At 35.0% G+C, this 21,188-nt stretch overlaps 3 protein-coding genes across 6 annotated transcripts in view; all 3 read right to left on the reverse strand.

Moving 5' to 3' along the window:
• Window positions 1–236: 236 nt before the first annotated feature.
• The window catches only part of LOC122580940 (polyubiquitin), a 62,876-nt gene continuing 41,924 nt past the window's right edge, over window positions 237–21,188 (reverse strand). The window contains exons 1-3 of one of the 4 annotated variants that reach the window (XM_043753088.1): window positions 2,721–2,805; window positions 633–1,496; window positions 237–404 (exon numbers count right to left, since the gene is read on the reverse strand). In XM_043753088.1, coding sequence (XP_043609023.1) covers window positions 351–404; window positions 633–1,496 — 918 coding nt within the window. In that variant the 5' untranslated portion in view covers window positions 2,721–2,805 and the 3' untranslated portion in view covers window positions 237–350. Of the gene's footprint in view, window positions 1,497–2,720; window positions 2,806–20,875; window positions 20,926–21,188 lie in introns of those variants that run through there. The other 3 variants (XM_043753086.1, XM_043753085.1, XM_043753087.1) reach the window with 3 other exon arrangements.
• On the reverse strand, window positions 8,833–10,034 carry LOC122583223. Its single transcript, XM_043755647.1, has 2 exons — window positions 9,251–10,034; window positions 8,833–9,164 (listed from the first exon to the last, which is right to left on the reverse strand). The coding sequence occupies exons 1-2, from the start codon at window positions 10,032–10,034 to the stop codon at window positions 8,833–8,835; spliced, it is 1,116 nt and encodes a 371-aa protein (XP_043611582.1).
• On the reverse strand, window positions 18,845–20,957 carry LOC122580943 (polyubiquitin). Its single transcript, XM_043753090.1, has 2 exons — window positions 20,876–20,957; window positions 18,845–20,105 (listed from the first exon to the last, which is right to left on the reverse strand). Exon 2 carries the CDS (start codon window positions 20,103–20,105, stop codon window positions 18,960–18,962), a length of 1,146 nt encoding a protein of 381 aa, XP_043609025.1. The 5' UTR covers window positions 20,876–20,957; the 3' UTR covers window positions 18,845–18,959.

Raw genomic sequence — 21,188 nt, forward strand, 5'->3', positions numbered from 1 at the left:
TAGTTTCAATTCCGTTAAGCTTTGATCAAAGCAGGACTATCACATACAGGATGTTCTTAGCAACACAACTTCCAGCTAACCAAAAAAACTACATATCAATTATCAACAAGTTTGGTCTTAATGCAGAACTCATAAAAGAAGCAGAGCAAATACACAAATATGCAGAGCAAATAACCAATAAAAGCTAAATGCAGGAAACATAAAAGCAGCAGAAAATCAAATTATGCAGCAAAAGGTACCAAAGAAACACATATTATTCCAAAACACCAATCACAGTACCATAAAAGTGTTCATACAGAAAACAATCACATAACAAGTAAGCAAGAAGACAAGTAACCAGCATATATCATTTAGAATCCACCACGGAGACGGAGGACCAGATGGAGAGTAGACTCCTTCTGAATGTTGTAATCAGCAAGGGTCCTCCCATCTTCTAGCTGCTTTCCAGCAAAAATCAACCTCTGCTGGTCTGGTGGGATCCCTTCCTTGTCTTGGATCTTCGCCTTGACGTTGTCAATGGTGTCAGAGCTCTCCACTTCCAAAGTAATAGTCTTTCCAGTCAAGGTCTTGACAAAGATCTGCATACCACCACGGAGACGGAGGACCAAATGGAGAGTAGACTCCTTCTGGATGTTGTAATCAGCAAGGGTCCTCCCATCTTCTAGCTGCTTTCCTGCAAAAATCAACCTCTGCTGGTCTGGTGGGATCCCCTCCTTATCTTGGATCTTCGCCTTGACGTTGTCAATGGTGTCAGAGCTCTCAACCTCCAAAGTAATTGTCTTTCCAGTCAAAGTCTTGACGAAGATCTGCATACCACCACGGAGACGGAGGACCAAATGGAGAGTCGACTCCTTTTGGATGTTGTAATCAGCAAGGGTACGCCCATCCTCGAGCTGCTTTCCTGCAAAGATCAACCTCTGCTGGTCTGGTGGGATCCCCTCCTTATCTTGAATTTTAGCCTTGACGTTGTCAATGGTGTCAGAGCTCTCAACCTCCAAAGTAATCGTCTTTCCAGTCAAAGTCTTGACGAAGATCTGCATACCACCACGGAGACGGAGGACCAAGTGGAGGGTAGACTCCTTTTGGATGTTGTAGTCTGCCAAGGTCCTGCCATCCTCCAGCTGCTTACCAGCGAAAATCAACCTCTGCTGATCTGGGGGGATACCCTCCTTGTCCTGGATCTTAGCCTTGACGTTGTCAATGGTGTCAGAGCTTTCGACCTCCAAAGTGATGGTCTTTCCAGTCAACGTCTTGACGAAGATCTGCATACCTCCCCTCAACCTCAACACAAGATGGAGAGTTGATTCCTTTTGGATGTTGTAATCCGCAAGGGTCCTGCCATCCTCGAGCTGCTTGCCAGCAAAGATAAGCCTTTGCTGGTCTGGGGGGATCCCTTCCTTGTCTTGGATTTTCGCCTTGACATTATCGATTGTGTCGGAGCTCTCAACCTCGAGAGTGATGGTCTTGCCAGTGAGGGTCTTAACAAAGATCTGCATCTGTAATTATATAAATGAAATCTGTAAATAACACAAAATTGGATAATCTAGTTATGATGATCAAATATTACAGGTTTCTGATTAATGGTTTGCAAAACAGTTCCACATCACTAACTGCGAATCAAATTCAATTATATATAAAATATATAAATAAACATTATCTATATTATATTATAAAGCACCTGTTTACATTTTAAATTTCAACATTTAATTTCCTAAAATGCCCATATTTCAATTCTATATTTACCTTAACACCCTTTCTTTCTCCTCAAATCTCAACCAATCATTTGTTTTCTCCCTCCTCCATAAGTCATTTATTCCTCCAATTTATTCAAAAACTTTTATCTTAAAAACCGCACATCGATAAATTATAAAAATTATATGGGTGTTCTTAAATTTTCATGCTCTTTCATTAGAGATGTCATTCCATATGCTTTTGACGAATTTTTAAATCCGAGGGCGGAGCCCGGTAAAGGCATTTGGATATCACACTCTAAGACCTATCCCCTCTATCATCTCACCGCCGCAACGCGCGGGTACTTGTTCTCGTCAATAAAAAAAGGGGTGTATCTATAAATATAAATTCAATTTGACAAAAAATAAACATAAAAAAAAAATATTAATAAAAATTACTATCACATCTAATCAAAAATTAGGAAAAAAAATTAACAAAAATTATATTATACATACAACCAGAATAAACAAAAGAAGAAATCATACTCAGAATCTAATCATACAAAATATCAATTGAATAATATAACAGATTAAATTACTGTCACATCTAAGCACCATCGAAAAGATCAGAATAAAAATCTTAATAAAAACTTATGAAAAAATTAACAAAAGTTATGTAATCGGATTATCGGAATAATGAAAAGAGGAAGAACAATAAACAAAATTACAATAAAATCTAAGCACCATCTCAAAGATCATAATCAGAATCTAATCACAAATTAATCAAAAAAATCAATTCAATTAAAAAATAGAAAAACAATAAACAAAATTACAATAAAATCTAAGCACCATCGTAGAGATCATAATCAAAAATCTAATCACAATAAATTATGACTAAAATAACAATCACAAAAATTTAACCTAAACCTAATTCATATCTAATATTTGAATCCATAAACAAAAATACATACGTATATTAATACGAGTAATAAAAACAATAAATGATGATTAAATTAAAATTAAAAAAAATAATGGAAAAATGAAAAATACCTTAGAGAGAGAAAAAATTAGGACTTTTCTAGATTGAAGATTGGATTAGAATGAATGAATGAATCGGGGATGAAATTGGGGTGGGATTTATAGGCCGAATGGATAGATGTTAGGTGTATTTAACCCAATGACAACATGACACGTCTCGTTGCCGCACGCTAAAGGTCGAGAATCTTTTGGCAAAATTGTCAGGGCTCTCGTATTTTATTGCCGCCTTTGACTTTATTTTTTCTTTTTTTTTTTCTTTTGCAAACACATCTTCTTTTTGTCATCAGCTCGGGAATTTTTATTTTTGAGGTGTAGTTTGTAAGTTTTTGTGAAGTGGTTTTTTCAACGTTTATTAACAACATAAAATGAAAATTTGAATATATCGATAATCCTATATAAAAAACTAGATTAAATCCATGCGTGCATGTAAATGACTGAAATTATATATAAAATAATTTATGTATGATAAACAAGATAAACTATCGATTAAAGAGCGAACGGAAAGAGGAGGCCTTTGCTATGTAAATAATAATATTATGATATATCAATATCTAATATATGTTAGATATGTGAAGACATAACTAATGAAATATAACATTCATTATAAATAAATCGTAAAAAATTTTCTTTATGATTTATATTATTAAATACGAGGGAAAGTAACCGCGCGATGCATCGGTTTAATAACGACGGGTGGAGGCGGAGGTTGTGGTAGCAGTGTAGACGTGTAGTTATTGATGTAAAAGTAATGATGTAAAAGGGATAGTTTAGTTATTTAAAAGTTAAGGGTAGATTTTGTAAATCAAATTTATTAAAAGGGTTAAGTGCACGGAAATGTAATTAACTAAGGACGAAATGTTATTTTGTGCATGAACTTACAAAACCTTTATTGTATACAAGAACCCTGCTAATTTTCTATTGTATCATGAAGCCGGGTAAAGGCTTATGTGGGCCCGGTTTCATCAACAAACTCAGATTTCATCTTCTTTGACTACATATTCATTCTTGATGTTTCTTTCTTTCTTTCCCTGGCTCTGTCTCTCTTTTACCAACCATATCACCAAACCCTTTTTCTTTTTTAATCTTTTTTTATCTATTAGTAATTATTTCTTTTGATGTATTTTTTTCAAAGAAAAATGATTGAGATGATTATAGGTCCAAATTTCAAACCCAGATGATGATGATGTTCATTAAGGGATGTTGAAATGGGGTTGTCGGAAATAATGGTGGTGATAGAAGTGACGGCGGCGGCGGAGTGATGAGAAGCTGCCGAAATCAGCCCCCCATATTTATCTATCTATCTTAGTTTATTGATGATTTGTTAACAAAATAAAACATTTGGGTGGGTTTTGATTTTCCGGCCACCATTGTTATTCCGTTCATCACCGTAGCACCACCATCTTCGTCCACTTGTCACCCTTCGTGGGTGTACAGGGTTTTCGTTTTTATCATCAACTCCTTGAAGCCGATGAAACCCACTCCCAAATTTCACCACCGTTCACCACCTCTTAAAACCTTTCCCCTAATTATGCCGACGAATGCATATAAACATATTTTACATGGGTTTCAATTTGGAAGTTTTGCTTGACTTAGCTCATTGATTATCAAATTCATGGATTGTCGATTGGATATAATCACATATATTTGTATAACTAGTTTTCAATGAAACTGACTTTCATTAGTGAGGTGATGATTGGGTTTTGTTCTGTTAAACTGACTTTGGTTCTTTGCTACAGAATATATTTTGTATACATGTATATTTCTAATATTTAAATCAAATAATCCGCCACGTAAGGAAAAAAGTTGAAAAGTCAAAAGGGTGACCGGCTAATGGAATAGTAGATCATTCGTGCATACTATATATGTTTTTGTAAGTTCATGCACGCAATAAAGATTCTGTAACTTCATGTACACAATAACTTTTCGGCCTTAGTTAATTACATTTCGGTGCACTTAACCCTTATTAAAAATACACACGCAATGCAACGAAACATCTAAATAAAAAACAATTAAATGTGATGGCGTCTTCCTGTTCGGTGGATATACTATACAAACAAACTCTATATAATGTGTAAGGGACTATGGGCTAAATATATGGCTAAATGTACGGCGTTATTTAAAGTGTTGCATAATGAGTCAAAGTAGAAATGTAATGTACATAGGGCAATTCTAATTACAATTTATACGCAATCATACTGTATCTGACTGTCCACATTGATCAAGTAGTGGTATGATCACCCTCAAATTATGTTTAAAGTAGATCTCCAACAAAGTCAAACCACTTAAACCACTTTGTTTGCAAACTATTTGTTTACCCCGGCGTTGCCTGGGGTAGCAGTTTTAGTGTTTCTCATAATCGTTTATCTTCTAATGCACATTACGTTGAGTTTTAATAGGTTATTTATAGGTTTTGTGATATCGTACTATTTTATATGCTCTGTGTTTCATAATGATTGCATCAACATTTACATAAATTTAGTAGATGTTAATAGAAAAAATAAATTCACGCATTGTCGCGAGGGTTTTTTTTTTCGAGACTGAAATTACAACTTGTAAAATATTTGTTAAAAATATTCTTCTAAAAAAACTACACATGTGATCACATATTTCTATTAAAATTAAAGAATTTCTAGTCATTAAGAAATCAATAAATGAAATATTATTAGATCAAATGTTAAGTGTTAATAGAATAATAGTCTGTTAGTCAAGTGCATTAATATCCATTCACTAATCACTACGATAAACTATTTTAGTTGGGAAAAAGTATATAAAGTCATAAAAATTAATTGATTTAACAAAAAATATTAATCATCATAAAAATCAATATATGAAGTGAATACACGGGGTATGCGGGCTGGAAACGTGGTTATCTATTCAGCTAACATTTTGTCATCTAATGAATAACCGAATGCAAAACCATGGGCTGAAAGTAAACCTTCATCAATATTTCAATTTTTTCCTTTACATTCCCTTTTGCATCCCTCGCTCTTTTATCTTTCTCTCAAAAAATCTCCTCTTTCTCAATTAGCCTTTTCTTGGGTCACATGTTTCTTCAATTAGCCTTTTCATTTCTTCCAAATTCATTTATGATTTCTCTATATCCTAAAAAAAGTAATATAACATTTATGTTATTTACATCAAGTTAGCCGCCACTTAAGCCTGGTTAAAGTGGTAGTCGCTGCCGCCGCCTTTGTTCTATTGTGATGTCGTTATTGTCGTCGTTATTTCACAGATAATCATTTGCTTGATATTGTAAATCCTGGAACAATTTTTTCGATTGATTATAGCAGCAGGTATTGAGTTTTTAATTTTGTACTCGAGTATAAGCAACACCGACATCACTGTTGCGACGACGGTTGCGGGTACACGGCTAGGCTACCACGTCAGTTACCTCCGGCGAACATGTCTTTTATTTTATGATAGTATTTTTGTTCTCATTTTTACTTTTTTTTTTCATTTAAGGATTTTTTATTCTAATATCAGATTTGATGTGTTGCATATAAGTTTTTGAATAGAATTTGAAAAAAAGAAAGCATTTTTCTGAAGTTTTGTTTGAAGTAGGGATGGATCTGTTATTGTGGTAGGCGGAGGTTGCCGCTACCGGCTGTGGTCGGTGTTTGTGACAAATGTTCCTCTATGGGGTTAGATACTTGTACTATTTGCCTAATAAGAATGGACTTTGGAAACATTGACCGAATAATGATGGCGGTGATGAACGGTGGTTGCCGCAGTTGTCGTTCGTTGGTGGTGGTGACCAGTTTTTATGTTGTTGCAACTGATGCATACTTTTTTGTACATTTAAGGACCAAATGTGACAAAACCTAAAATATGTGGAAAAAACAAAGAATCCTTAAAGTTTGGTGGTTGCAGTTAAAAAGAAGAAAAAGTTACTGTAGCACTGACAATTTGGATCGTTATATATATAATGACACTCATTCTAAAAGTAATAAAAACATTCTGCGGTTGTTTAAAACTTTTTTTTTAAAAGATAGGGTCCACTGCTTTCTTACGTTCCTCTTCAGTTCCAAACGAAGCCTGCAGTCTCCAGATAAATGAGGTAAATTCTTTATCATTCCAAGAGGCTGAAAGAACCATCAGAAATTCATCTTTTCTAGATGCACCAGAAGGCCCAAAAAGGGACTCGAGTAGAATGAACCTAAAGTTGTAGACATCATCCTCTAAATGCTTCATTTGCCTGCAAAGGTAGGTACATTGTACTCTCAATATCCATGAAGAGCTCACAAAATCGAGGTGGAAAAATTTATAAAAGTTGGGTTTTGTAAAGGCCCAAGGGTTCAATTACAACATAATAGCTAAAAGTGACTGGGTTGTCAATGAAAACTGCCGAAAGTGCATGTAATGTGTATAACCTTGTTTATCACTTTATCCAAAATCTTAGAGCATTACTGTAATATTATAGTTTTGGGATTAGTTTTCTGGAATGTAAGAAACTTTGAACGAATATCTATAATAGGAAATAACTAAAGTTGTGTGTATTGTATGTAAACAACTCGAAATAATGTTTATTGTATGTAAGAATTTCGTTTCAACCGATTAAAATCTGACAAGTGGCACCTGTATATGGTTGCCACGCATGTTTTCTTACATACAATAAATACTTTTTCAAGTTGCTTACATACAATACACACAACTTTAGTTTTTTCCTACTATAGACATTCGGTCAAAGATAGTTACATTCCAGGAAACTAATCCCTATAGCTTTAGCAAACATAAATAAAATACTAATTACTGATCAATACATAACATGGCAACAAAAAGTTACTGCAAGTCTAACAAACCACCCCAAACCATTTTTGATCCATTACCCAACCTCCTCACCCACCCATTTTGCCACAACTGTCTAAAATGAATGGAATCTACCAAAAGAAAACATTACCATGATTCAACTTAACGCTTTTCATATTTGCCTGCAATAAGAAAAAGGTCACGAAACTTGTTATTATATGAACCAACAAAAGCTTAAAAAAACATTCTCTCTTATTCTCTATGTAATAAAAAAGAAAAGAAAAAGGAATTCAATGTAAAACTGTTTTAATTTCTAATATAAATTCACAAATCATACCTTATTTATCACGTAAGACTTATCGAAACACGACATTTGATGTGTACACACCTTCACGATTGAACTATTTTCTGGCTTCACTAATATCTTAGTATTGGCTCGCGATATCCCCCTTGACAGTGCCACGTACAGCTGCCCATGTGAAAATACGGAATCTGGAAGGTAAACACCGACATGTGGTATCGTCTGTCGTTGAGCTTTATTAATGGTCATAGCAAAATTCAGTCGAACTGGAAATTGTTTTCTTTTGAGTTTGAATGGGAACATGTCTATCTTCATATAGACATAGAGGAATTCTTGGTAAAAAAACCCTTTTGCCTGAATGTTGACCCACAGTTATTTCAGCGTCTATAACTTTGTGTTGAAAAGCTCTGCATACCAATCTAGTACCGTTACATAATCCATTTGTAGGATCAATAATTCATAATAGTATTATTGGACATCCAATCTTCAGCCGGAGGCGTTACGGGGGCAAACCACAAACTGAAAGTGAGTTTAAAAACTCATTTGGATAAAAGTTATTTTTATCATCTTCTGCTTCATCAAAATTGTAGTAAATGTTTTCCTCTCCAACAAACTTATCGATCATCTAGTCATTAATTTGGTCGATACTGTCATTCTTGGTAGATAGTATTGCTCTAGAACTGATATAATCTCATAAATGCATGTTTGTTTGTAAAAATGGAAAAATAGCATCGATCAAAGCATCTCTTGATACCTTTTCATGTGTGTAGGAGATGATCATGTCATCAGGTATACGAATAAAGCTTTCACAAATCGCTTCTTCATCTCCATCACCAACTCTTAATAAGAAATCCGAAAACCATGGATCAGTCATTGCTCTCATATTTACTGTTAACGACATTTTGATAATCGAAAAGCATAGAGGTGACATTTTTAGGCTAGAGTCTACAATTTGTGCTCGAGTACGACGTCTCACAACAGGCAATACTTGTCTAAAATCACCTCCCAATATCATTATTTTTCCACCGAAAGGTTGTCTCACCTTCATAAGGTCTTGCGTTGTTCGATCAAATGCCTCTATGCCTGCCTTTTAGCCATTGATGCTTCATCCCATATGATTTTCTTGGCATCTCGAAGAAGCTCAGCAGTACCGCTCAACTGTTTGATGTTGCACATCGAGTTATTATTGAGGTTAAGAGGGATTTTAAACCGTGAATGAGCTGTCCCCCCGGGCATGTTATTAGCAGCAACACCGGATATAGCACTCGCGAGTGCAATAAGAACACGGGAACGAACCTCTGCAAGCAAGGCATTGTATAGAAATGTTTTCCCGGTTCCATCGGGACCATCTATGAAAAAAACACCGGGTAAGTTGTTATCGACACGGCTTATGATCTCATCATAAGCAGCTTTTTGGTTAGCATTCAGAGATTCACGGCACACAAGTGTTCAATTTCCACGCCTAAAGATGACTCCTCAAGTACTTCACGAAAACCTCCTGATTTTAGGTTAACATCAAGAGTCAACCTTGGAAGATCAAAATCCTCGAGATTCTCACCCATGGATTGTAGAAAAACTTTGATATCCGTGAGAACCATATTTTTTACACGCTCGTCATTGTGACACAATTGTCTATGATCTTCTAAAAAAGATTCATAGTGGTCGTCCCATAAGTTGCGCACGTCTCCAGGCTCACAAAAAATCAAGATAGTTGCGAATAGCCTCCTAAGGGCGCCATAAGGAATTTGAAATAAAGAGGCTTCTGCAAGACAATCTGAAAGATTATTGTCAGTTTCTATCAACTCGAGAGAGAGAGCTGATTTTCGAAATGTCGTGTGTAATACCCCATTGGCTGTGTAGAGATCATCAAAGGATGTAGGGCCACTAACATGTGACAAAAGCAGGCGTAGGTAGTACCTATCTCCCTCAGCAGGATTAGCTGAGACCAATCGTCCTCTCATTGAGCTATTTGTTCTTTGTTGAGGATTCCACCTATTCGTACTTGCATTCCAGGTGAAATGTTTTGGAAAATCTTTATACAAATGCTTTGGAGCATTCCTGTTTATGTCATGCCAATGAAAAAAGGCTGTCAACATAGTTTTCTTATGTCTTTCTCTTTCAACAACATCCCCTGGATCTTCAGTTTCTCTGAACCTAATCTGTTGCTCTTTTGGAAGCCATAACGGGAGATTTGATTTCAGAAAGTGGGAAGCCAAATATCCTCCACATTGCTTCTGGTGGCGAGACATAACGGACGTCTTGAAATCTTTGTATCTCATTAATAACGACTTCTCGCTCCTCTGGATCGATATGGACAGTTTGTTTGTCATGGCCCTTGTAAATACACTTGAAAACATATTTCAAAGATTTAATACTCGAGCAAACCCGACCAAAAAAAAAAACTCATTGATGTATTTAGAATAGGCTAATATAATTTATGTGACAAGTAAACATTTATATTTGTTTTCGAGCAAACTTCAGCATTCATGTGACAATTCAACATCGTAAGTAGGTATGGGTTATAAGGGACCATCCATCTATTGTCCAAGGGCTTGTCACTTTTTGCAACAGTCAATCCATTGTTTCTTCTTCGATACAATGGGTATGAGTCATCGCCTTGTACAATTGTCTCATTAAACTACCTAGGATAATGAAAACGACACTTTTGTGGATCACCTTCCATACAAGGATTGCTTGGGTGCAGTTTGCCGCAAGAACCGTGCATCATGTGTTTGACCACCAAATCGTGAAGTTTACCATGTTTTACAAGGTATGGAATTTCGGCACACATGATCTTGTCATAATGGTCTGGATTGGTCATCTTGTGCCCACTTTTCATTATCAAGAGAAAATGCGCATGTGGCAAACCACGTTTTTAAAACTCAATAACATAAACATACGCTTCGACCTCACCGGGTATATTCTTTTCGAAGAGTTGTTTCTTTAGAGCATCTAACTTAGCACGGAAACCTCTTGTAACAAGTTCTGTGCAATCTTGTGCAGATTGACCAGGCAATAGTAGATCAATAGTTTCTTTCCAGCTTGGATTGCACGTCATGGTAAGAAAAATATCAGGCTTTCCATAATCTTGAACCAATGTCATGGCGTCAAGATATTGCCGTCGCATGTCCCGGGGTCCTCCTATGAAAGAAGCAGGCAACACAATTCATTGACCAATTTTGGACGGGCAAACCTCCCCCGCGTTGACACAATCCACCACTACTTGATTCAAATCTGCACGTATCCTGGACTAGCTTTGCTCAAAATATCTCAAACGTGAAGTCTCAATCTTTATGTAGATATCTACCACAACCTGTTCTAACAATCTTCCCCCTAATAAAAGAACATTCGGGTCAGAGCGAATTTGAAACTTGTAAACGTAGTACTCCCGCATACTTACTGTATCCTTACCATTCTTTGTATCACCACCTGCATTTTGGGTATGCTTAAAAGTTATAATAACTTCAATATATGCACCACTTGGGAAATATACTTATTAACCTCCGTAAATGAAGTTTACTTTTATTTGCTTACAAAAAGTAGTATTACCTTCTATGTCATCCTCGATTCCTCCACCATCATCTACAACTTGGTTGATAGGTACTTCATGTCTTAGTATGTTAAAATGCCACCCAGACTCGCCATTGGGAAAAAAAATAAAGGATAAGACAATGGATCATAACAGGTGAAGTAAGGTTGTATTTGTTGATTGTACTCAGATCTTCCATAGACAATGACACTTCTCTTGTAGGTAGTGATGTTGTTATTTCCTTCAACACAAATACCAGCAACCTACATAATTGTATTAATCTATGTGATATATATTGTATGTATATCCAATATACATTTATAACATTTGATTTACATGGAAATAAACATCATAAATGCTGAGTAACCTCAGATGTGGTCAGTTTGCTGTAGACTCGTTGGTCAACTTCAACCGATGCATTTAAAGTGACTTTGTAGTTGTCAAGAGGTCCAAGCTCAGCAAGGCTTCGAAATGTTCTGACATATGGGTTTGGAGCAAGAACACGCGTTAATATTTCTACGATGCTCCTATCAAGATTTGGCCACCCAAGTCCGTGTGAAAATTCATTTTCAGCATCATAAAAATACAACTGTAAGTACCTAGGATGCCCATCCCTTGGTACTAACTGGTCGATTGTATGATAAATTTCCTCCATGTGCACGAAAAGTATATACTCCGGCTGTCATATTAGCTATTGATTTATCCAAATTTACACCCATTGATGTGAAAGAGAAATTTGTGTTGTGTGAATGTATATATGTTCTTCCTAAAGATATTGCCTATTTCATCTTGTGATGTGAAAAGACGGTAAGGTGTGTATGCCAACCTTGTCTTACCCCCCCCATGCAACAAAAAGTAGGGAACTCAAACTGTGTACGCAATGCTCCACAATGAACACAAGATCTTTGTTGCTTCAAGACATGATGTTCTTTAGGAATATCATTGAAAATAAAGTCATACAGATCAGGTGTATGAAGGTTACCTTTTAATATAAAGTAACAAAAGTTGAGTATAACATCGTTCAAAAAAAGTTATGTCATTTATTCATTAAATAAAAACATTAAAATATTAGTATGTGAGCAGTTTCATATAAGAACCCTCAAATAAGATACAATGCTACTACCATTAGCTTAGTCTAGTTGAACTAAGGTATATGTAATATAAGCTTTCAAATTGAATAAAAGTTTACTTGTTATATTATATCTTGTCAAAAATGATTGCAGTGCATATACTATATAGTGTATATTACAATGTGACATGTTAAAATTTAGCTACTTGTAATTTTATTTCTAAAATAAACTCGATTAGCATGCTACAGGATTATAATTTATATGTTGGAAACATCAAATTAATAAACTTTTAATATAAATTAAAACACACTAGAAATTAATTAAGCTTGATAAAGGTTGACATGAGTAGATGACAAAAGCACCCTTCTTTTATTCTTTGAAAATATCGGCTGTGAAAAAGATTTGAATCACAAGTTGCTTTTGATCACTTGCTTATCTTCACTCTAGCATAGCTATGCTTGTTATCTTCTAAACCTACATCTAGAGTGCCATTCTTCTTCACCAAAAACTGAACACGTTGACACATATCACCATCCTCGGGTGTAACTTAACAGAAAGTATCACATCCCTTTTCTTGACTAAGTCTCCAACACATCACGCTCACCTTCTTGACAGCCTATAAATAAGCTCTCTATCTCTTCATTTCAACTCACCCTCAAATCTTTCTCATCTTCGAGTTCTAAAAGCATGTTTCTAAGGAATCAATATTAAGTTTCTAAGGAGGAATTGCTCGAAATATAGTAGAGTTAACAAGCTGAAGGGTCGACATTTTGTTCAAAATCATTTCGGGGTTCATTTCGAGTCTATAACAGAATCATTCGGGTTTATTTCGGGGTCTATTTCAAGTTCGTAGGAAGATCATTCAGGTTTATTCAAGGCTGTTTTCAAAGTTTCTTTGTGTTCGTTTCAAGTTTCGTTACAAAATCGTAATCATTCGTTGGAGGTATATCTCATCGACCCAATCGAATAAACTACCTTATATTTTATGTCTAGCTGCCATGATAGGATAAAAACTAGATATATAACTTAAAATGCATGGGTTGGAAACAAGCTGTTATATAAAAACAATCTTAGGTAACAAGAAGTAATATGCTTGTGAGTATGATTGATCAAAGTTCATTGTAGCAGCCTACGTAAATATGAAATTTAAGAAGATAGAAATCTGGGTTTTGAAAGCATGTTTTATGCATACTCATATATTTAGATGAAAGCATATGGCGACTATAAAAAATTCACTACTCAAACTAAAAAGCAAATATTTTCCTTTACTGGAATGTAGGAAATAAAAGTCATGTCATGCCATATATTCTGACATTATTAATTTACTATTATTATTAAAAGCAGCATGGCAAAAATTTATCATTTACATTACAAGTTATTTTTATTTAATTTAGGGTGTGTTATAAACACTTTACAAGGCTAAATTTTGCTCGTTATCTATACTCTCTGCTGTTAAGGTGAGTTCATGGATCCCTTTTAAACTATTTTTGGGATGAGAATACACTGCTCAAAAGTACTTTAAATAGTTATGTATGGCTATGTAACAATCACTCATGAAATCCCCTTGGTAACTTGATGCCATGAAACCATCGCGCAAATAGTACTATCGGGGTTGACACCCCTGCCCGGGCTAGTCATGCTAGCTGGAGAAACGGGCATATAATATTTGAACCACAGTGTTGGAGTGAAATACTACTTAAGGGGTAACAATATGTTAAGGCATCGGCACTCAAGGCATAGCATGCAAAACTATTGGTCTAATATCTGTTATATTTTTGTACTAAAAACTCGTATAAATTTTTATGCTAAACCTATGAACTCACCAACATTATTGTTGACGTATTTTAGCGTGTATTTCCAGGAAACTAAGGTGCATCAACAGGAGCATACTCTAAGGGTCACATTCGCACATATGGAAATTTTCATGTATCATATTTATTGTGTTTAGAAAATCTCTTGCAATAATTGTAAACTCATTGTAATAACTTTGTATCAAATAAAAGAAGCTTTTATAAATAAAAAACGTCCCATGTAGAGGTCGTTTTTTTTAATTTGTGATTGTAATCTCAAAAAGTCACACCGCAAGATTGGGGTGTGACATTTCACTCCTAAGTTTAGTAATCGAACAACCTTATATTCATTTTTCTCAATAAATTTTTAGTATATAATTAGTATAATTCTGGTAATGAATAAACTAACTTTATAAATTAACGTAAACCATCAAAGTTCATTGTTTACAGAATCGTAGGGCATGTTTCTCTTTTAGTCATTAAGTACTGAGCCTATTAAGTGAGTAAGTGACTAAATATATTAAATGAAAAATAGGCAATTGACGATCATTTTTATTTGAGTTAATTTCATTAGGTGCCCCTGTGGTTGTCAAAATTATCTCTTTCCACCTTATACTTTTTTTTTTCATTGCTAGATAACCTTATGGTTCATGTTAATTTCAGTAGGTGCCATTTTGACTAACCGACGTTAGTCTCCCTCCATGAATGTCCCCCATGTGCATTGCATGTGAGGGTATAATCGTCATTTTGACTATTTTCTTCCCAAAATATTCCACTCAAATTTTTTCTATATCCGATTATCTATTATATCTATCGATATTCTATCTATATGTATATGTTGTATCTATAACAAAATCCACAACTTCTTTAACAACCAATTTATAACAAACCCCACCATCATTTGCTTTTCCCTTCCATACCTCTATCTATATCTTTATATATATATTATGCTAGTTAGCAGTTCCAACTCCATATCAAGGATATCGTCACTAGCATCCATATCGTCACTAGCATCAATATCGTCAATATCATCAATATCGTCAATATCATCAATATCGATATCATCAAAACCTTGAGACTTGTTATCCAGGAACTTGTCAGAAATACCGTAATGAAAGGAAGATAGGAGTTTTTCACTAGGTATTTGACCAAAAAAGATTATCCAGTTCCTATAGAACCTATCACTAAAATACCCCTACAGAGGGATAAGGCTAAGCGGAGTGAAAAAGGTTTTCCATGAGATGGGAAATGAAAACTATTAGCCCCACACGCAGTTTGTGAATAAGTGAATCTATTCTATACAATATATATATATATAACTATATATATATATATTATATCCATATCTATAACCCCCAAATCAATTTCTAGATCAAGTCCATCCTCATCTCTCTTCTGATTTGAATTTTTTAGAGAGAGAAACATAACAGCCGCGATAGTGGTAGTGCTTTAGTGGTGGTGGAGTTGTCACGTCGGTGGCAAGTAACGCAGTGATGTATTTTCCATCAAAAGAGTCCGTCGGTGGTGGTGGGTTTCCGACAAATAGACCCGACAATGGTGTTGGAAAGTGGAGGTGGTGTTGTCATGTTGGTGGCAAGCGACGACAGTGGTGTTGTTTCCAATTTCCATCATAAGAGTCCGTCGTCGGTGGTGGGTATCCGACAAATAAACCCAACACTGGTGTTGGAGAGTGGGGGTGGTGTTGTTTCCATCATAAGTCCGTCGTTGGTGGTGGGTATCCGAAAAATGAACCCCATCGACTGGCAATACTCGAATTTGAATTTCTCAGTTTATATATTTATATATAGAGAGATTAGTAAGTAGTATTAGTATTTAAAGTGATATAAGAATGAATTTATGAATGGTTAAAGGGAATCAACACTTAAGTGGTACAATACGTAATTTTATTTTGGGAAAAACATGAATAGAAAAAGGTTAAGTAAATCATGCAGTACCTACTTAGGTAAAACGGGGTATGTAAAATTCAAAGGTTTAATCTGTAACTTTTTTTAATGTGGCAGTACCTAACCTTAGGTAAAGTCTGCATTACGGATCATTTTCCCAACATGAATATGGTGATTTTATTTTGGGAAAAACTATTGTTATTGTTAATGAATTATTTTGGATCTATTGTTATTTTTATTTGGTTTGGTTGTTACATCTGGAAAAGAAAAGCAAGAAAAAGATAAAGATATTTTGTTGTTGGATCTGGAAAAGGAGAAGAAAAGGATTGGGTGTTTTTGGGCTAAATGACCAAAATATCCACATAAGCAATGCACATGGGGGGTTTTAACGGAGAGTGGATGTCGCCCGTTAGTCAAAAGGGCACCTACTGAAATTAACATCAACCATAAGGGTATCCAGCAATGAAAAAAAAGTACAAGGTGGAAAGAGATAATTTCGACAACCATAGGGACACCTAATGAAATTAATTCTTTTTATTTATTAAGCTAAAAACAAAACATGAAATTTGACTAAATGTATTAAATTCTTAATTGTTAAGTAAGTTTTAAAGATATGTTGTAGTCTAGTTGGTAGTTTTTGAGAAACTTTAGAAATTAATTCTTTTTATTTATTAAGTTAAAAACATAATATGAAATTTAACTAAATGTATTAAATTTTTAATTATTAAGTTTTAAAAATATGTTGTAGGCTAGTTGGTAGTTTTTGAGAAACTTCAACCATTCTTTATCAAAACTATACTTAAGTCAATCATTTTATTTTAAGTGTTGGTGGTTGAAAGCTATAATTGGGTATCCAATGATCAACCACCATGTATATAAATACATGGATTGATCTTCCCTTGATAATTTTTTGAGTGATTTAGATCTTCATCAAATAAACTTTGTGCCCACACCAACTCTTGGTAGGTTGTTCTTGTCAATATTGTCTCATATTCTTTCAGACTTCTAGACCTACCTGCCTTGTCAATGAAAAAGTTAAAAAAACTCACTTACTCATCTTGTGAGTTGAACAAACCCAAGTTCCAGTAACTTTTTAAGTGTCAATTCTTAAAATTAAACTCAACTCAGCATTTATGTAAAATAACCATACAGTTTATATGCCGAAGTTTATATTAAGTCATAATTTTGCTGTTAAAATAAACACCTAATCATACAGTTTAGTTATGAAAGTTACAACCGCACGTGTATTAAAGTAAAACACAAAATTGTGATCATAGTTCTCAACTTTAGTAATTTGTCCATAAGACCAATAACCAGTTTCACCAATTTCTATGAAAAATGCATTTGTCAAAGTACTAGAAACAATTTCCCCGCATCTGCAGAACTTGTGTGAAAACTTATTCTATAAAGTAATGTTTTAAAAACCGGTATTTTAGTTATACCGGTGTGAAAAAATTTTCCGGTATTATCGGTAATACCGGAAATACCGGCCGGTACGACTATTTTTAATTTATTATATTTTTTTGTGTAAAAATCTTACAAAATTTGTTACAATTTAACAAAAATAGTCCAAATGTATTTATAATTTACTCAAAAATAATACCAAATATGTATTTCATAACAAAATATAGGTTATAAAGTTCACAAATAACAAAAAATAACATTAAAGTATCATAAAAATAATACCAGAAAATACCGGTAATACCGGTATGGTAATACCAGAAATACCGGAAATACCGGTATGGTAATACCAGAAAATACCGGGAATACCGGGAATACCGGAAATACCGGCCGGTATTGAATAGTAAAAATACCGGACTTAAAATACCGGCGTGGTCTCCGGTACCGGTAATACCGGTAATATCGGCCGGTATTTACCAGTATTTAAAACATTGCCTTAAATCAACAAAAGCACAACCTGTACGACAACAAATTGGAATTGACCATCTAGTCTAATGCGAGGCCTAAGTTTCATGCTAGGATCATAACTGTGTTCTAATCCACTTTTCACGTCTATTCATCTCATGATATCATGAAAAAATTGATATACAGTGAAAAAATTATAAAATAGTAAAAAATGACGCAATAACAGCTAACAACTTTAAATTACAAATGTCACCAGCCGCCCTACAAACAAGAAGGTAGAGGCAGAGCTCCTATAAATTTAGTAACCATGTATAAAAGGGGCAACGATAATTTTGTAACGATGCCTTCACACGTGTATTACAACTCGTCTTAATGTCTTAACAATATAGTAGGAAACCAAATCAAACGTAGCCATATGATATTAGGTTCGAAAACTATTGCAGGTATTTAATCTTGGTCCTGATTGGATACCAAGCAGTAGGCAAGCACTACCTATTGTCACTATTCTACTGTGAATGGTATCGTCAAGGTTTTAACATGCATGGTTCAGATACCCTGTAAATAAGTTCATTTCATACATAGTCTAGGTATATGGCTAATGACAAAGACTAGTACAAGTACCTCCAACCAAGCAAGGGTTAACTAGAGGTCTGGTTTCAATTCCGTTAAGCTTACGATCAATACAGAACTATCACATACAGGATGTTCTAACCTCTAAGCAACACAACTTCTCTTATATAATTCATCAACTACACTTCAGATAGTTCAAACCAGGTTTGTTCTTAATGCAGGACTCATAAAAGAAGCAGAGCAAATAACCAACACAAATATGCAGAGCAAATAACCAACACATATGCGCAGCAAATAACCAACAAAAGCCAAACGCAGAAAACATAAAAGCAGCAGAAAATCAAAATATGCAGCAAAACATTACCAACGAAACAGATATTTATTCCAAAATGCGATCACAGTACCATAAAAGTGTTCATGAAGAAAACCAGCACAAAACAAGTAAGCAACAAGACAAGTAACCAACATATATTATTTAGAATCCACCACGAAGACGGAGCACAAGGTGAAGAGTGGACTCTTTCTGGATGTTGTAATCAGCAAGAGTACGCCCATCTTCTAGCTGCTTTCCAGCAAAAATCAGCCTCTGCTGGTCTGGTGGGATCCCTTCCTTGTCTTGGATCTTCGCCTTGACATTGTCAATGGTGTCAGAACTCTCAACTTCCAAAGTAATAGTCTTTCCTGTGAGAGTCTTAACAAAGATCTGCATACCACCACGGAGACGGAGGACCAAATGGAGAGTAGACTCCTTTTGGATGTTGTAATCAGCAAGGGTACGCCCATCCTCAAGCTGCTTTCCTGCAAAGATCAATCTCTGCTGGTCTGGTGGGATCCCCTCCTTATCTTGAATTTTAGCCTTGACGTTGTCAATGGTGTCAGAGCTCTCAACCTCCAAAGTGATTGTCTTTCCAGTCAAAGTCTTGACAAAGATCTGCATACCACCACGGAGACGGAGGACCAAGTGGAGGGTAGACTCCTTTTGGATGTTGTAGTCTGCCAAGGTCCTGCCATCTTCAAGCTGCTTACCAGCGAAAATCAACCTCTGCTGATCTGGGGGGATCCCTTCCTTGTCCTGGATCTTGGCCTTGACATTGTCAATGGTGTCAGAGCTTTCGACCTCCAAAGTGATGGTCTTTCCGGTCAACGTCTTGACAAAGATCTGCATACCACCACGAAGACGAAGAACCAAATGGAGGGTCGATTCCTTTTGGATGTTGTAGTCTGCCAAAGTCCTGCCATCCTCAAGCTGCTTTCCGGCAAAGATCAACCTCTGCTGATCTGGGGGGATACCTTCCTTATCCTGGATCTTAGCCTTGACGTTGTCAATGGTGTCAGAACTTTCGACCTCCAAAGTAATGGTCTTTCCAGTCAACGTCTTGACGAAGATCTGCATACCTCCCCTCAACCTCAGCACAAGGTGGAGGGTTGATTCCTTCTGGATGTTGTAGTCTGCCAACGTGCGACCATCCTCAAGCTGCTTTCCAGCAAAGATGAGCCTTTGCTGGTCTGGGGGGATCCCTTCCTTGTCCTGGATTTTTGCCTTAACATTATCGATAGTGTCAGAGCTCTCGACTTCGAGAGTGATGGTCTTGCCAGTTAGAGTCTTAACAAAGATCTGCATCTGTAATTATATAAATGAAATCAGTATAAAACACAGAATTTGATAATCAAGTTTATCATCAATAAATATTTCAGGTTACTGATCAATTGTCGGCAAAACTTATGTATAACAGATAAGAATAAACAAAGGGGAATACAACATCTATAAATATAAATTCAATTTGATTAAAAAAAAAAAAAACTAAAATATAAGATTACTATCGCATCTATAAGGGATTATGTTTTAAAGTGATTATTTGATTATTGCATTTGTAAACCGTTTTTGGATGAAAAAGTGATTATCTATTATCAGTTTTGCAAAATTTATTTTTTAAAAAAAGAAAAAAAAATGAACAAAATTAGTATCAATATATCAATAAAAAAAAATTCAATTTAATAAAACGAAAGAAAAAAAATGAACAAAATTACCATCACACCTAAGCACCATCGCAAAGATCATAATCTGAATCTAATCCCAAATTATGACATAAAAATAACAATCACAAAAAATAAATTAATTTAAGCCTAATTCATAACTTATATTTGAATCCATAAACAAAAATACATACATATACAAGCATATTAATATTAATATTAATAATAAAAGCAATAACAATAATTATGCAAAAATACATACATATACAGGTATATTAATATTATTATTAAATAATAATAATAATAATAATAATAATAATAATAATAATAATAATAATAATAATAATAATAATAATAAAAGCAATAACAATAATTAAATTAAAATTAAAGAAGAAAATAATGGAAAAAGGAGAATACCTTGAGAGAGAAAAAATTAGGGCTTCTTTAGAGAGAAGATTGGATTAGAACGAATAGATGAATGAATCGGGGATGAATTTGGGGTTGGATTTATAGGGGAATGGATAGATGTTAGGTATATTTAACCCAATGAGAACATGACACCTGTCGTTGCCGTCCCTAAGGTGGAGAATCTTTTGGCAAAATTGTCGGGGCTCTCGTATTTTTTTTTTTCCTTTTGCAAACACATCTTTTTTTTCCCGAGTAGAGCGTCTTGCCAACGCTCCCCTCCCTTCTCTGTTTTTTCTCCGCCCGCTCCCTAACACTATGTTCT

The sequence above is a fragment of the Erigeron canadensis genome, chromosome 9, assembly GCF_010389155.1.
Source record: "Erigeron canadensis isolate Cc75 chromosome 9, C_canadensis_v1, whole genome shotgun sequence".
Lineage (NCBI taxonomy): Eukaryota > Viridiplantae > Streptophyta > Magnoliopsida > Asterales > Asteraceae > Erigeron > Erigeron canadensis.